This window comes from Canis lupus, chromosome 18, assembly GCF_011100685.1.
Source record: "Canis lupus familiaris isolate Mischka breed German Shepherd chromosome 18, alternate assembly UU_Cfam_GSD_1.0, whole genome shotgun sequence".
Classification (NCBI taxonomy): Eukaryota; Metazoa; Chordata; class Mammalia; order Carnivora; family Canidae; genus Canis; species Canis lupus.
This window is the reverse complement of record NC_049239.1, coordinates 14,441,670-14,459,919: the sequence shown is the minus strand read 5'-3', so window position 1 is coordinate 14,459,919 and position 18,250 is coordinate 14,441,670. Positions and strand designations below refer to the sequence as shown.

At 42.4% G+C, this 18,250-nt stretch overlaps 1 protein-coding gene across 1 annotated transcript in view; it reads right to left on the bottom strand.

Annotated features, from left to right (window-relative positions):
- NAMPT (nicotinamide phosphoribosyltransferase) overlaps positions 1-4,635 on the bottom strand; it is a 44,754-nt gene extending 40,119 nt beyond the window's left edge. Inside the window, exon 1 of the mRNA XM_038562718.1 lies at positions 4,349-4,635. Coding sequence (XP_038418646.1) covers positions 4,349-4,405 — 57 coding nt within the window. The 5' untranslated portion in view covers positions 4,406-4,635. The remainder of the gene's footprint in view (positions 1-4,348) is intronic.
- Between the last annotated feature and the right edge of the window lie 13,615 nt (positions 4,636-18,250).

Genomic DNA, 18,250 nt, shown 5'->3' with positions numbered 1-18,250 from the left:
ATTATTCCTGGGTTGCAAGGGTGGTTGAATATTTGCAAATCAATCAATGTGATATATCACATCAATCAGAGAAAGGTAAGAAAAAGCATTTGACAAAGAACAACATGCATTCATAAAAACCCTCAACGAAGTAGGTGTAGAGGGAACACAGCTCAACATAATAAAAGCCACATATGAAAAACCCACAGCGAACATCATCCTCAATGGGGAAAAGTTCTCAGTTCCTAAGATGAGGAACAAGACAAGGATGTCCACTCTCACTACTCTTACTCAACATAGTACTAGCAATCAGACAAACACAGCAATCAGACAAGAAGAAGGAATAAAAGGCATCCAAAGTGTTAAGGAAGAAGTAAAACTTTCACTTCTTGCAGATGATATGACACCATATATAGAAAATCCAAAAGACTCCACCAAAATACTGCCAGACTGATAAATGAATTAAGTGAAGTCACAGGATACAAAAATCAATGTATGGAAATCTTGCATTTCTATACACCAATACTCAAGCAGCAGCAAGAGAAATTAAGGAAACAATCTCATTTACATTTGCACCAAAAATAGTAAGATATCTATCTAGGAATAAATCTAACCGAAGAGGTAAAGACCTGTATTCTGAAAACTATAAAACACTGATGAAAGAAACTGAAGATGACACAAAGAAATGCAAAGACATTCCATACTCATGGACTAGAAGAACAAATATTTTTAAAATGTCTAAAATACCCAGTGCAATTCACACAGTTAATGCAATCACTCTCAAAATACCAACAGCATTTTTCACAGAAGCAGAACAATCAATCATAAAATTTGTATAGAACCTCAAAAGACCCCCAGACCCACCTGAATAGCCAAAGCAATCTTAAAAAGAAAAGAAAAGCCGGAGATATCACAATTCTGGAGTGCAAGATATATTACAAAACTGTACTAATCAAAACAGTATTGTACTGGTACAGAAACAGATACATAGATCAATGGAACAGAATAGAAAGCCCAGAAATAAACCCGTAACTACATGGTCAATTAATCTTCAACAAAGTAGGAAAGAATATACAATGGGAATAAGACATTCTCTTCAACAAATGGTGTTAGGAAAACTGGACAGCTGCGTGCAAAGAATGAACCTGGACCACATTCCTTTACCACAAACAAAAATAAATTAAAAATGGATTAAAGACCTAAATGTGAGACGTGAAAACATAAAAACCCTAGAAGAGAACACAGGCAGTAACTTTGACACCAGCCGATGCAACTTCTTTCTAGGCATGTCTCCTGAGGCAAGGGAAACAAGCAAAAGTAAACTACTGGGACTACATCTAAATAAAAAGCTTCTGTACAGCGAAGGGAACAATCAACAAAACCAGAAGGCAGCCCACTGAATGGGAGAATGTCATTTGCAAATGACATGTCCTATGAAGGGTTCGTGTCCAAAATATATAAAGAACTTTTACAACTCAACACCCACCCATTTGAAAAATGGGCAGAAGATGTGAATGGACAGTTCTCCAACGAAGACATACGGATGGCCAAAAGACACATGAAAAGATCCTCAGCATCACTTATCATCGGGGAAATGTAAATCAAAACTATAATGAGTTATCACCTCACACCTGTCAAAATGGCTAAAATCAACAACACAAGAAACAACAGGTGTTGCGAGGATGTGGAGAAAAAGGAACCCTCTTGCACTGTTGGTGGGGATGGAACCTGGTGCAGCCAATCTGGAAAACAGAATGGAGATTCCTCAAAAAGTCAGACATACAACTACCCTACAATCCAGTAATTTTTACTGCTGGATACTTACCCCCAAAACACAAAAACACTAAGTCAAAGAGATACATGCACCCCTATGTTTATAGCAGCATTATTTGCAATAGCCAAGATATGGAAGCAGCCCAAGTGGCCTTGATTGATGAATAAAGAGGGGTGGTATAAATACAAAAAAGGCTTATTGAGCCATGAAAAAAGAATGAAATCTTGCCATTTGCAAGGACATATGGATGGAGCAAGAGAGAGTATAATGCTAACTGAAATACATCAGTTAAAGACAAATACTGTAGGATTTCACTGGTATGTGGGATTTAAGAAACAAATGAGCAAAGGTGAAAAAAAGAGAGAGGCAAACCAAGAAACAGTCTCTTAATCATGGAGAACAAACATAGTTACCAAAGCAGAAGAAGGTGGAGGGATGGGTTAAAATGGGCAATGGAGATTGAAAAGTGTACCTGTCCCAATGAGCACGGGGTGATGGTATACAAGTGCTGACTCAGTATATTGTGCTCCTGAAATAAATACTACACTGTATTTTACCTAACTGGAATTAAAACAAAAACTTAAAACCACATTAAGAACAAAAGTTTCATATGAGAAAGAGAATACATTGGTCTAATGTGAAAATGGACAGAAATAGACTTTACTAAATAGATGCAAATTCTAATAGTGCATTCAGTATGTCCTGTTAGATTAGAAAACTTTAAGGTAATTCATTCTTTTAATTAAAAGCATCCCAGAGTATTATGCTGAGTGAAATAAGTCAATCAGAGAAGGACAAACATTATATGGTCTCATTCATTTGGGGAATATAAAAAATAGTGAAAAGGAATAAAGGGGAAAGGAGAAAAAATGAGTGGGAGATATCAGAAAGGGAGACAGAACATGAGAGACTCCTAACTCTGGGAGAACAAGGGGAGGTGGGCGGGGGGTGGGGGTGACTGGGTGACGGGCACTGAGGGGGGCACTTGAGATGAGCACTGGGTGTTATGCTGTATGTTGGCAAATTGAACACCAATAAAAAATAAATCTATTAAAAAAATTAAAAAAATTAAAAATAAAAGCATCCCAGAAAACTGATGTTAAGGGAATTTTACACTCCTCGTGTATAACTGCTACAGGAGCTACAAACTAAAGGAATTTGTACTTGTTTTGTTTTTTAAAAGTTAGTCCAATGAATCGGTTTACATTTTCCATTTCCAATGAAATCATTAATTGCTACATTATGAAAACTTCTGGAAATCATTTTAAAGATTTATAAAGCCAGGAAAAAAAGTTCAGTCATGAAAAAATTATCAATGAGATCATTCTAAAATCACTACTGAAGACACTCAGAACACTAGGAACTAAGACAAGACAAAGTTTTAAGGCCAAGTAAACTAGACTTGATAATACTCTGATCTTGCAATGAATGGTGCGGATTTCCACTTTGAAAAACCCATTTCTAAATACTACATGATAACGAAACTTGGCTCTATTTTACCTAAGTATCCGTCTAAATGATCACAAATAGAATTTTATGCGACTGGGAAGAAAAACAGCAACTTAAGGAACACGGGATTCTCCGAAACACTTCCGCCGAGTATTTAAGGAACGAAACCAAAAAGGAAAAAAAAAAAAAAAAATCACAACAAGAACCAAAGATGTGAGAGCATTATGCGTTCCTTCCCACTCCAGATCACCGAGTCGTTAGGTAAGCACCAAATTTCATTTTATCCAGGTATAGGGTGTCTGGTCTGACATTTCATCTTTTGAGTGTGTGGGCCAACAAAGCTTAGCAAAGTGTAGTTCAGTTTACTGCATGTAATCTGGAAACTAGGGGAAAGGACATTTGCCAGATTTTCCTCTTAATCATGCTTTCCTTGACTCGTTTGTGTTGAGTTTCAAACAAAAACGAATGGGGGCGGCAATAGTCAAGTGTCGGAGAGGCGTGTGCCGGCTGCCCCACAGCTCCGTGGAGTTCTCCAAGGTGAAGGCTGCAACTCATCTAACTCGTGTTTCGTTTTCCTTCTCCCAGGGATCCCGCAGCGGCCCCGACGGGGACGAGGGCAGCCGGCCGGGCCTTTGCCACAGGGGATGCGGAGTCCGCGTGATCACCGGGGGCCGAGGAGCTGGAAACGCAGCCGGCGCGGCGGGTCGGGGCAGCGGGCGCGGGCGCCCAGGGCGGGCAGGGCGGGCAGGGCAGCGTCCTCCCCGCCCGCCGCCGCCGCCGCCGCCTCCTCGGGGAGCGCGTACCTGCCCGGCGACGGGCGGGGGGGGGGGGGGACCCGCTCCTCGGCGGCCGGGCCAGCCCCGGGGCCGTTACCTAAGCGACCCGCTCCGCCCGCAGCCGCGGCCCAGGCCGGCCCGAGGCCAGGAGGCCGCGCTGCCGGGCGAGGCGTGCGCTCGGCCCCGCGCCCCGCGCCCCGGCCTCCCGGCCCGCAGCCCCGCGGCCCCGCCTCCCGCCGTCCATCTCTCCATCCTCCCCACTGCGGCGCCAGCCTCACCTGCCCCGCGCCCCGCGCCCCGCGCCCGCGCCCGTCCCGACGCGGCCCCCGCCCCCGCCCCCGCCCCGCGCGCCCCCGCCCCGCGCCTCTACCTTGTAGGAGTCGGTGGCCAGGAGGATGTTGAACTCGGCGTCCGCCGCAGCGTTCATCTCGGGCGGGACTGCGCGGGCCACGCGCCGCGAGCTGCCCGGCGCGGCGGCGACGAAGGGGAAAAATGGGCTTCGGCGCGCTCCGTTGCTTAAGTCACCGCTCGGCCGGAGGGGCGGGGGCAGGGGAGGTGGCAGCGCGGCGGGGAGGAGGGGCCGCGGGAGGGCGGGCCGCGCGCCGTGAGCCGTGACGCGGCGGGGGGCTGGCGGCGCCCGCGGCTCTCGCGCTGCAGCGCCGGGGACTCCGGCCGACCGCTCGCCTCGGCTCCCCGCCCCCCGCGCCGTCGCCGTCGCCGTCACCGTCGCCGTCGCCGCGGAGGGGACGCGGGGGGCGGGGCGGGGCCGCGCGTGCGCAGCGCGCGGGGGCGGGGCGGGGGCGGGGCGGGGCGGCCGTGGGGCACGCGCGCTGGCTGCGGGAAGCCGGGGGCTGCAGGCCCGGCCTCGGCCTGGCTTCCCGGCACTGCGGGGAGGGGGATTCCCGGCCCGGCCCGGCCCCGCCCCGCCCCGCCCCGCCCCGCCCCGGCTGCCCCCTTCCCGGCCGACCCTGGCTCGCTTTCCCGCCCCCCGGGTCAGGCCACGCGGCTCGGGCGAGGAGCGTCGCTGCCAGGGGCTCCGCATCCCCGAGGCGCGGCGGCTCACCTTTGTCTCCGGCTGCGCTGGGGTCGGCCCGCCCGCCGCCCGCCGCCCGCCGCCCGCCCCTGCCGGCCTCCCCGGGTCCGCGCGCCTCGGCCCGCTCCGCTTCCCCGCACCTGCGCGCTCGAGCTCCCGGCCGGGCCCGGGGACGCTGCGGCTCTGGCGGGGGCTGACCTCGGGCCGCTCGGGTCGCGCCAGGACCGGGCCCCCCCGCATCCAGGAGCGCGGCGAGGGCGGCGGCCGCGGGCCGAGGGCTGACGCGGTGCAGGGCATCCACCTCGTCATCCTCCGCAATCGTTACATCTTGGGAAATGGTTTGGTAACTTCCACCATAAGACGGGAAGCGACGTCGGATGACTTCACAGAAGTGCAGACCATCCACTTGCGTAATTCTACGTGGTTGCATTTTTTTGCGTAAAAACTAAATTTCCTTTGTCCACGTGGTCAGTGGCTGCTGTTGCTGCTGCCTTTTTTGTTTGTTTGTTTGTTTGTTTGTTTTGTTTTTTTTGATTCTAGGATTTAGGTTTTACGAGATACAAGTAGCCAGGAAAAAGCAGTTCAATGAAAACGGGTTCAGGAACTTTGCAGACTGTTTTTCAAGTTAGCGGAGATCTCCTTTTATCTGTGAGGTGGGTTGAGACGGGAATGGGGAGCTTCATCACAACAAAACGGAGACCTCATTAATTAGAAGCAACTTAAGTCCAAAACTGGTCTTGGAGTAAGTATAGATTCTTGACAGTCGCCTCCTATCTGTAGAGTCCATACAGCAAAGGTCACTGGAGTGTAATTAATAATGCACTCAGGTCGTAAATAATACATTTAGGATAATAGAATAAGGGTATTTTCAACAAAAAAGTTGAAAAGAGACTTTGTTTGATCCTTGTGTTTACAAGGGGAAATTACTTTTTAAAACCTTTAAGTAAGTTATTTAGATTTTTTTTTTTTTATTTTGGCAAATTTTATTAAGTCAAGCAGTGCGACCCCAAGAAAGAAGATGATCCTTTAGGAGTCTCTTGATTTGGTACTTTTTCCTTCATTTAAAATTTTTCATGACCTACCTTACTTAAATGACAAATTCTTTTGGCTTAGCTTCCTGGAATCCTTGTGTGTATAACTGACCATTCTTCTACGCTGCCTTATGCAGGAAAAAAAAAAAAAAAAAGGGTTCTGATTACAAAATGGGCTTTGTTTATGGAGGCATTTTTTAAATTTTAATTTTAATTTTTATTATTTTGGCATTTTTGTTTTTGTAAAGCAAAGTAAAACTTGATCTTGCAGTCTTTGAGTTAAATTTGCATTTTTTTAAGGTGAAAAAGTTTAATATCGGTACAAGCAAAAATGTTAATATGGTATTCACATTGTTAGGCGTAAGAGTCACAAGGCCTGCATACATAATAGTGACTTAAACCCTCACAGCAGTCTCCAGAAGAAAAGCTGTATGTTAGCAATAGAAAGTCATTTGCCGGGGTTCCCTGGGTGGCTCGGTGGTTTGGCACCTGTCTTCTGCCCACGGCACGCTCTTGGAGTCCCACATCGGGCTCCCTGCGTGGAGCCTGCTTCTCCCTCTGCCTGTGTCTCTGCCGCTCTGTCCCTCTGTGTCTCTCATGAATAAATAAATTAAAAAGAAAGAAAGAAAGTCATTTGCCTGGGCAGCCCAGGTGGCTCACTGGTTTAGTGCCGCTTTCAGCTCAGGGCCTGATCCTGGAGTCCCGGGATCGAGTCCCACGTCAGGTTCCCTGCATGGAGCCTGCTTCTCCCTCTGCCTGTGTTTCTGCCTCTCTCTTTCTCTCTCTGTGTGTCTGTCTCTCTCATGAATAAATAAATAAAATCTTTAAAAAAAAATCATTTGCCTAAAAATCAGGCATACTCTGTATAGGTACTTACATGCTTAATACGGGACCAATTTTGAATTGATTAGGCTTTAGAACTATAAAATTATCACCAAATACCAAGTTAAGATTTCATTTTGAAATAGCCTCCCTTGAAAAACAGTTTAACAGCTAGCGTTTAGTATGTTTATCTAGTAGCATGTAAAAGTTTCTGAGAAACTGTTTCTCGTGGTTATTACACATGACAAATAATGTCAATACAAAGACTCATTTGGGTCCCCTCACTTTATTCAAAGACCTGGATTAATCTACCATTCCTACCAAACAGCCAGTCAAGCAGGGTGAATTGGACATCTAGCTCCTGATTTAAGTCCCTCAGAGTGTTATGAAAGCTTGTCACTTGTATATTTGATCAGGAAAAGTGGGTGTTACTGCACCACTTTCCACACAGACTTCCCGGACAGACTTTGGTACACTTATGTATTTCAAAGTTGCCTCAGATATTCCAGTCTGACCTGGTTTCATTTCAGTAAGGAACACTGTTAAAAATTTTTTTTTTTAATTAAAAAAAATGGGAAAACCCCTAGAGAAGCAAATGTGGGATTCACCCATCTGCAATTCCTGACAATGGTACTGCCCATCACCCTTTATAACTTCCTCTAGTTTTACCTAGCATCAACAACTGTCACAAAGACAACTGTAAAGGAGCTTTTTAATTAAGCTTAGACCTTTTTAAATTCAAACTTCCTTAGCACTTGGGGACCTCTCAGAGTTATAATTCCTTGGGAATTACTCATCTAGAGAAAGAGACATGGGTCTTCTTAGATCTGATTGTCAGCACTGCCCACCCTTGAAGTACTCTTTTTTATTTATTTTTTTTTTTTTAAGCACTCTTTAATGACTCAGTCTGCTGGGTCCTCTGCAACCACACACAAACACACAGAAAACTGCTGAGTCTTTTGGAAGAGAAGCAGAAGTGATAGCGTAAGTGTAACCCACAAATAGGAAGGATTAGCACATGTACTTGGATTGTTCACAGTCATTGCATTGCATATGTCCTTGTGGTCTGACTGCTACACCCATCGTATACCTGGACAATGCTGGGCTCATCATCTGTCTGATGTTAAACCCTCTTCAAATCGTATATCCTGCAGGAAATCTTCCCAGTCTATGTATGCTGCATCAATTTTCCCATTGTTATTAGTTGTGTTGTTTCCTGTTGTGCCCAAACATAAATTTTTCTAATTCCAACCATATAAGGTGGAAACTAATGGTGGAGAGAAAAAAGAAGATTTGAGTTCGCTTTTAAAAGTAAGGCAGATGTGCACATGTTAAGATGCTGTGTGTGAGGATTTGAGTATCATAATTATTTATGCATTTTCTTGATGGTGACCTTAAGACTCCTTGGCCAAAGCCAGTGACTGAGAGAATGAGACCGCTAGAGCTGTAAAAACTGTCAGGGTTTTTTAATGCAGTGTTTTTTTTTGAGTGTGGCTTGCTTATCACTGATGGTATATCAGATGGGTGTCAGTGGTACTCAGATAAGCATTTCTCATTTCGATAATGACATTTATTTCTAATGGATTTTAGAGAAATATACCTAACATATAAGACTCGATTTTTCTTGGGAATTGATACTGAGGATGAAGCCCAAGTAGATGGACATTCAGACTGGTGAAACTTACTATTTTCCTGGCCTTTCCTAACTTATAACTGAAGATTTTCTTATCCTCGATAAAAGACTGGTTTTCTTGAGGAAAGCTAACCATGAAAGGCTATGTATCACATAATTTTATTTGTATGAAATTCTAGAAAGGCAAAACAACGGTGAAAGCAGATCAGTGATTGTCAGAGGCTGGCGTTAAGGGAGGCAGATTGACTGTAAAAAGGCAGATTTGAGGAAACTTTTTGGGGGGATGGAAATGATAAATGGGGTAGTGATTATACAATTGTATACATTTGTCAAAATTCATTAAATTCTATACTTAAAATTGGTGAATTTTATCGTATATAAATTGTATCTCAAACTGAATTTTTAAAAAGGCTGATTTTCTTGAAACCATTTTAAACATTTTCCTGTTCTGTTTTCTTATGTTTCTATTTACATGTTTTATTGTTTCCATCTTCCTTTACATGATTTGGAGATGAACACCTTTTTACCCACCTCAGAGAGAGAGGATAGTATTGAAGCTGGTGATCATGTATAGAACCCGGATATCAAATATTGAAGCTGGTGATCATGTATAGAACCTGGATATCAAAAGTGAATTTCCTGCCATTCAGTAGGAAGCGGGAAAAGGAATTAATCCCAATGTGATTTGATTCAGTAGGAATGTATAAACACATCCGAAGCAGCATTGGTGGACTTCAACAAGAAATGTCATATTTATCCTTGGTTCTTTTCCAAAGCAGCCATGAAATCCCTGGGATCTGGTGTGAAGGGAGACAAGAAAATTTTGGTAGTTACTTCTTTTTCCCAACAAATTCAGCATGGGATGCTGAGATCAATATAGAGTTGCCTGTGGACATAACCCTTAACTGTAGGGACTGCTGCAAAGCAAGACCTGAAAAAAGGCCTACCAGCGCTACCCACATCCATGCCCTGGGGTGTTTCTGTACCAAGAAAGGCTCTACCTGTGAAACCTTCAGTTGCAGGCTTGCATTCTGGGTCAGTACACCTGCCTTTCTGGTTCACTCACTGTCCTCCTGAACCTAGCTCTCAAGACCCAGCACCTGCCCAGATGACTTTCCTTTACTGCTTATTGATACCTTGCCTAGACCCCATTTCTTCATATTATCCACATCATCCCTGTCTCCATCATCTCCCCCCTGGTCCGAAACCCTTACCTTTTCTGCTATGAGAGTATCTGTGCTACTGAGCATTGATAGGATACATCACACAGCCATGAGTGTGCATCCTCAGCAGGACGTGTAGGACTGTCTGGAGGTCCATTTTCATTCCCTCCATTCAGCTTTCTCTCCCATTTAACTCAGAGGTTATTTGAAATGTTTACCTCTCTCCTTAAACCCATTACCTGCAAACAACTCGCTTCTCAGCAGATTGTGGAGTCCTCTCTGTCAGTCAGGAACAGCAAGTCCATCAGTGGGAGCCTCGTCAGTGATCCTAGCTATGGCAGCAGATCTGTCTTATTCCGAGAGCCCAGTGTAGCACCAGGCATATAGTAGGGGCTTAACAAGTGTTTGTTGAATGAAGGAAGGAGCAACTTCTCTCGTCAAGAAAAGCAGGCTGGGCCTTGTAGCAGGTTGTATTGTTCACCCCAAATCACAGTCCTCTTTCTGGGTGCCTGTAGTGGTGAGCTCAGACGTGATCACGGAGTTGCTTTAGCCATGAAATGTGCATGGAGGGGATGAGCATCCCTCCCAGGAGCAGCTGTAAGAGCTCAGGCATGGCTTGTCATTCTCTTTTCCTTCTGCCCCAAAGCCTGCAGTGTTCCACAGAGGGGCTGCTCCATGTACCTAAATCCTGAAGTGCAGGCAGCAGAGAACCAAATCAGAGCCAACTGGCACCGGACACATAGTGGGAGTGAGAAATAAACCTTTTCTTTTGCGAGCCATGGAGATTTTAGAGGTTGCTACCACAGTATAACCAGGTTTATCCTGAAGGAAACACACTGTGTTTTCTCTCTTCTCCAGGCTCAGGGAAAGAGGAGTCCCTCCTTCTACTCCAGATGAATCTCTCTCATCTGTGCTCTAGGTGCACCTCTCCCTACCCACCCCCATTCCATCTCCTCCAGCTGCTCAAGTGGACATCAACCCTTCTCTCTTCTGAACCTTTAAACACTCCTCTTCCTGTTGACTTACTTTGGCACACAGATGTATTTGGATTTCTCTCATCTTAAAGAACAAACTGAAAGAGCCAAACTTCCTTTTCCAGTTACCACAATATCACTCTACTTTTCCAGAGAAAGAGGTCTCTGCCTCCCATCTCTGCTCTCTTTCCTCCTCTTACCTACCTCAATCTGTGTGGCACTGACACTTTGGCCAAACAAGCTTGGCAGACTCAATGCTTATACTTCATAGATATTGGCTAGTAACACTAATAAAAAGAAAAAAAAAACCCTTTTTTTTCTTCATTGAACCATTATCCCTTTCATTTTTCCTCTGACACCAGAGTGACAGCATTTTCTCCAAAGGAAGTCTGAACCTATTATTATACATTTGCCATGGAACTTGACTACAGGTCTCAGCAGTAACCACCTGTTATCTACCTCAGAATTTACCTGGGACTGGACCAGATGCCTCTTTCTTTCCTGGAGGTGAATTTTCTGCTCACCTATTGCATCTGTTAATTAGAAGCAAGAGAGCATTTTCGATCCCATCTTTATCCAGGGGTGTTAATCATACTATCCTGGGGCCAACTTCAGTCCTGAAGAGCTTTTTCCTGTTTTTCAAAGGAGGCTAAGGGGCTCCTCATGCATACTAGAATCCCTGTGACCTTCTCTGAAATTCAGAATTCTGAGTTGGGCACATAGACTAGATTTCCCACAGATAATTAATGCTCTAAGCTGCATAGACAGCTATTAATCTTCTCTTCAAATTCATCCAGACTCAATAAGAATGAACATGGCCACCACCCTGAAAACTGAACAGTATGTCTGTATATACTAGTCAATTAAAATAATCTAACTTAATTAAAGCTCATGGTGTTTGCCAAGGCTTTTTAAGTGTTCTGTTCTCCTGAACCACACCTATGATACTATAGACACTCACATGATAAATTGTTCTAGATTTTCTTTTGTTTCTCAAGGTCTCATCAACCTTATGGGATAATCAAGAATGTGTGAAACAAACAACATGATTTAGGACTTAGAGTCTTCCCTTCCAAATTGCCCCAGATCCTCCCTCCTCAAGGCTTCAAAGAGACTCACTTCAATGCACTGGATTTGGGGGTCACTGTCTCTGCTCTCTGCTGGGGTTGATGGTGGGCTCTTCTAGCCCACTTGTCATCCTTCTGCAGCCACGTCTTGCACTTGTGCTCATATGGTGGCTTTATACTTCTGCAAATTGTAGTGCTGGGTAAGACTCTTGGACCACCAGTAATTATAGCTCATAGTATAGCCTTAAAAATAATCCTGGCTTTTGTAGCTCTCTCGTCTCAGATACTTAGGACAGTTTTTCAGGGGCTTACTTATCCTAGAGGATATTTGAATGGTGCTACCATCCTGTCTTAAGATGACGGTCTCCCTCACTTTCCTTGGACAGAATACTTTTGGTTCCAGGTAATATAACTACTATTAAAAGTGGCTTAAGGAATAGGGTTTCATTACATCCACAACAGGAAGTCTTTTTTTTTTTTAAAGACTTTATTTATTTATTCATGTGGGACACAGAAACAGAGGCAGAGGGAGAAGCAGGGCCCCTGCGGGGAGCCTGATGTGGGACTCAATCCCAGGACCCCAGGATCACGACCTGAGCCAGAGGCAGACACTCAACCACTGAACCACCCAGGTGCCCCTACAACAGGAAGTCTTAAGGTAGGTTTTACTAGGGGGAGCTCAGTACATCAACAGTATCAAGATTCCTGGCTCTTCTCCATTTTCTCCCCATTGTTACCTTCAATGTACTAAAGATGTGTCTTTGTCACACATGTCACAAGATGATTACCATAGCTCTAACTATCATGACCTTACATAAGAACACACAGAAGCAAGAAGAGAAAGTAAGATTTTGTTTTGAACGCATCTCTCTCTTTATTAAGTGCCCACAGACGTCCCTTTTGCCTTACTGGCCAGATCTGGATGTATGCCCATGCTGTGGCTGTGAGGGAGGATGAAAAAGTGAGAATACTATTCAGTTTGTAGAATGGGAGGAAAGCTCCACCTGCAAGAAGGAAGAGGGTTAGGAATGTCTGTTGCATGGATAACAACAGTAATCATATCACTACCAGCTATGAGCCAAGAAGCCTCAGAGGTCTTCTGTCTCTGAGTGAATTAATTCTCTGTCTACATGAAGGAATCTGCCCCTACACTTGGCCTCTTCGGTCTCCTTGTTACAGGATAATAATCTCACCATTCCCAAGGTGGTCTTAGTGCAGATATAATACCTAGCAGCGTTCCTGGTACTCCAGAATCAACCTGAGTAGAACGTGTAGAATGAATCCTACCTCTGCAACTTATTCTCCTATCCTGCTTGGCCCCTGTCCCTGTTTTGCTATAGTAAAGCAACAGGCCATGTTTACTTTTATGCAGTCTCAGAGAAATGTGTGTGGGCAAGCAAAAATGTGTACACTTTTTTCTAGTGTGATCATCAAAATCTCTGAGGACTCCGTACAAAATAATGACTTATTCTCATCTCTACTCAACTAGTTTCATTGTAATCTTGCATCATGTGCCCAGTGTATCATTATGCTAAATCTAACACAGTAATGGCTCTCATACTGTCAATAGTAGTTTCTAGGTACCATCTAGATACCTTTTCATGCATTAATGCTTAGGCTTTCAAAAAATTCATGTGAGCTCCTGTTCAATAAATTGTTATCACTAGCATCCCAAAGTATTTATTAAGCACTGTATTCCATATAATACTATTCTATCTAGTTGGTATATAAACAAAACAATGCAACAGATTTTACAAAGAGGTTTAGTACTAAACATAGGAAAATAATTGATTTAGTTAAAAATTCATAATTTTCGCTGACCAAGAGAAGGACAAGCTCAGGTTGGGCTCAAAAGGATGGCTGCCTCTCAGAAAGGCCTTTATTGAATTCCATTGTTTCATGAGCAGCTACTATGCTCAAGATCTTGTTGGACCTACAAGGATTTATATGATAGAAACTCTACCTACTGAGGGCAAACAATCTTACAGGGAAACCCAATAATCAGTTTTCCCTTCTTCATGTTCCTTCAGAAATGGTGTACTTTAGCTTTGCTCTGCTGACGTCCCACTTCAAATCACTGATTACTTGCTGCTCCTAGAGCCTGGGATGCACAGACTGCAGCCTTCTTCTATGTTATGGGGCCCTGTCAGCAAGGGCCACCACAGAAGGCAGAGAAACATGGGATAGGCTTTACCTCTTTTAAAGCATGTCCCTTGTTAGAGCACATATTCCATTCAGAGTCTGTATTTGGATGCAGCTACACTTAGTTGGTTGTACCAGAAACCAAAAAAACAAAAAACAAAAAAACAAAAACATAACAAAAGAAAAAAAAAAACAAAACCTCCCACAAAACCCAATGCCTTAAATAAGATTAAAATTTATTTCTTTTTCTGAGAATAAGCAATGCAGAAATTATATAATGCTTTGGGAATTCATGCTCTTTCTCTGTCCTCCTGCTTTGCTATCTGCAACTCAAGGCTTTGGATCCTGTGGTCTAAATTGGCTGCTCCAACTATGGTCATCAACTTGGCATCAACACAGCTGCTGTATGCAGATGGGATTAAAGGGTTAGGAGTATAAGCGTGGAAACCAACTAAGTGACCAGTGCAGTCCATATGAGAGATGAGTGACTTGGACTAAGATGGCAGCAGTGGAAGAAGACACAAAGAGATGGGAAAATGTTCCATGCTCATGGATTGGAAGAATAAGTATTGTGTAAATGTCTATGCTACCCAGAGCAATTTACACATTCAATGCAATCCCTATAAAATACCATGGTCTTTCTTCACAGATTGGAACAAATACTCCTAAGATTTGTATGGAACCAGAAAAGACCCCAAATAGCCAGAGGAATATTGAAAAAGAAAACCAGAGCTGGGGGCATTACAATGCCAGATTTCAGGTTGTACTACAAAGCTGTGATCATCAAGACAGTATGGTACTGGCACAAACATAGACACATAGATCAATGGAACAGAATAGAGAACCCAGAAATGGACTCTTAACTCTATGGTCAACTAATATTTGACAAAGTAGGAAGGAATATCCACTGGAAAAAGGACAGTCTCTTCAATAAATAGTGCTGGGAAAATTGGACAGCCATGTGCAGAAGAATGAAACTAGACCGTTCTTTTACACCATACACAAAGATAAACTCAAAATGGATGAAAGATCTAAATGTGAGATAAGAATCCCTCAAAATCCTAGAGGAGAACACAGGCAACAATCTTTTTGAACTTGGCCACAGCAACTTCTTGCAAGACACATCTATGAAGGCAAAGGGAACAAAAGCAATAATGAACTATTGGGACTACATCTAAATAAAACTTCTGCACAGCAAAGGAGACAGTCACAAAAACTAAAAGAATCTCAAGAATGGGAGAAGATATTTGCAAGTGACATATCAGATAAAGGGCTAGCATCCAAGATCTATAAAGAACTTACCAAACTCAAGACCCCCAAAAACCAAATACTTTAGTCAAGAAATGGGCAGAAAACATGAACAGACATTTCTCCAAAGAAGACCTACACAGGGCCAACAGACACATGAAAAAATGCTCCATATCACCTGGCATCAGGGAAACACAAATCAAAACCATAATGAGATACCACCTTACACCAGTCAGAATGGCTAAAAGTAACAAGACAGTAAACAACAAATGTTGGCAAGGCTGCACAGAAAGGGCAACTACTCCCATTGTTGGTGGGAATGCAAGCTGGTATAGCCACTCTGGAAAATGGTATGGAGGATCCTTAAGAATTTTAAAATAGAGCTGCCCTACTGCCCAAAGCAATTGCACTACTGGGTATTTACCTCAAAGATACAGATGTAGTAATCTGAAGGGCCACTTGCACCCTATGTCCACAATAACCAAACTGTAGAAAGAGCTGAGTTATCCATCAACAGATGAATGGATAAAGAAAATGTAGTATATATTTAGACAATGGAATATTACTCAGCCATCAGAAAGAATCAATATTTACCATTTACATTGTTGTGGACGGAGCTGGAGGGCATTATGCTGAGTGAAACATGTCAATCAGAGAAAGACAATTATCATATGGTCTCACTCATTTGTGGAATATAAGAAATAGTGAAAGGGACCATGAGGAAAGGGGGGGAACTGAGTAGGGAAAAATTATAGAAGAAGATAGAGTCTCTCCTAACTCTGGGAAACAAACAAAAGGTTGCAGAAGGGGAGGTGGGTGGGGGTTTATGGTAATTAGGTGACGTGCATTAAGGAGGACACATGATGGGATGAGCACTGGATGTTAAAATATATAATGGCAAATTGGAATTTAAATAAAAATTTTTAAAAAGATAGCAGCAGTGGAAAGAGAGAAAGGGAGTGGATTTGAGATATTTGGAAATAGAACTAACAGGACTTACTGAGAATAAGAATTGTGTGGGAGAGTAGGAGGAGATTTATGAATGAGAACTATATGGAGAAGAGAGAAATCAATAATTATTCTTGTTTTGGCTTTAACTACAGGGTGGTTTTATTAAATGAGTTGTAGACAACTTCAGAAAGAGATTTAGGGGATCAAATTAAAAGCTCAATTTGGGCTTTATGCTTGATATTTCTATTAGATAATTATAAGATTACCTGCTTGCTTACTGAGTTTCTGACTAGTTGGATTTCTCCTTCCTATAGCCTGATGCTTAAATGGATACCTGGTCCCAAAGGCTTCCATAATTAGGAATAAATTTGTGTCCTTATTCATTCAACAGTTTTTTCTTGGACTTTCTTGGCCACTTGTTTTCAGACCAGTCTTTGTTGTTCTCACTTTTCTGAGCTCTATCCTGCCTGACACTGGTTTTCTGTCCCCAGAGTGAGCTCTGTGCCTATGTTTCTGTAGTCACAGAATACCTTGGGGACTCCACAAGTCAAGTCCACACAGATGAGACTGTTGGGAATAGACAAATAATTTTTTCAAATAGAACAAGATCATGGAAATTTTTGTCTTGTGTAATTTTCTTTTTTGTCCATTGCATGGGCGTAAGCAAGGAAATAAAATATATTTTTAGAAAATTGCCAAATACTAAATAAATATTAGTAAGTTGGGTATTTATTATTGATATTTTCTTATTTTGAGAATAAATACCTATTGCAAATGAAGAAAGACACACCAGAGAAGCCATTATGTTCTTCATATAAAAAATATCTGAAGGGTATCTGGTCCAGAATAGTTCTATCAATTGCTTGTTCAAAGATAATAAACTACGAAGACTGTGAAACACTAACTAAGCTCATAAGTAACTTCAAGGTTGGTCACTTCAAGAGAAAATTTAATAAATTGCAATGTGAAACAAACTTGACTTTACAATGGGATTCTGTTATCTGTATAGCAGTTTCCCTCTGAAAATGAGTGTACATACTAGTAATTTGGCTGGCAGACACAGAGTAAGACATAGAGTGTTAGAGACTCTCAAAGGATAGCTTCATTAAGTCATTTAAGTCTGAGAAATTAGCTTTATTTAGGCAATGGGGTCAAGGTTAGGGCTGTTGGTCTTCTGGAATCAAAGTACCTCCTAGATAGTATCAGATCAGAAAACAGTGCAAATCCCACAGGTACCATTTCAGTATGCCAGGCAAGTTACAATGCAATTGGAGTGGGGAAACAGTTTTATTTTACATCAGAGACATATGAACCATGTCTTCTTGACACAGGAATCAACCATTTTCCAAATCAAGTAACACATTTGTAAACCATTTCTTCAGCTTTTGGTGTTACAATTACATTGCTTTCTGTTTTCGCTTTCAGATAATTTTTTCCCTTACGCTATCCCCATATTCTGGATATTCTTGTATATTTCTTCATGTGCCAACAATATTCAAGTTTTAAGAATGATTTTAGAAGCTCTGTGCCAGATTGCATTTACTAAAAATTCACAAGGTTCTTCATGATGAAATTATACAAAGTAATTATTGATGCTATGAATCTGCTGAAATGTGAGGACTTACATAATTTGAGAAGGCATAAATAGGCAGAAATATTCCATGAGTCCCAAATTCTAATTGGTATATGGATATTTGTTAATCAAAGAGGAATTAAATTTATACAGATTATATTTACTCATCCTGATTATTTTTACACACTTAGAAATTTGTATTATTTTTGATCACATAATAAATGCTAGGCTGACAAAGATATAAAAGCGGTGAACTGGAAAATTATGCAATAAATTTGATCAATATAACTTATTGATCATTTATGCATTATTTGTTAATGTTTTTCATTAAACACTATTGCAGAAAATCAGTAGGGCAACAGTGGCTTTGAACAACACATTAGATAAGATGGACTTAACATATATATAGAACATTTCATCCAAAAACAGAAGAATCCGCATTCTTTACAAGTACATGTGGAACATTCTCCATTAAAGGCAACATATTAGGCCACAAAACAAGTCTCAATAAATTTAAAAAGACTGAAATCTTATCAACATCTTTTCTGATCACAGGGATAGAAAACTAAACATCAATTACAAGAAAAAAAGTAAAAAACCTCACAAACGCAGAGACTAAACAACAAATGGGTCAA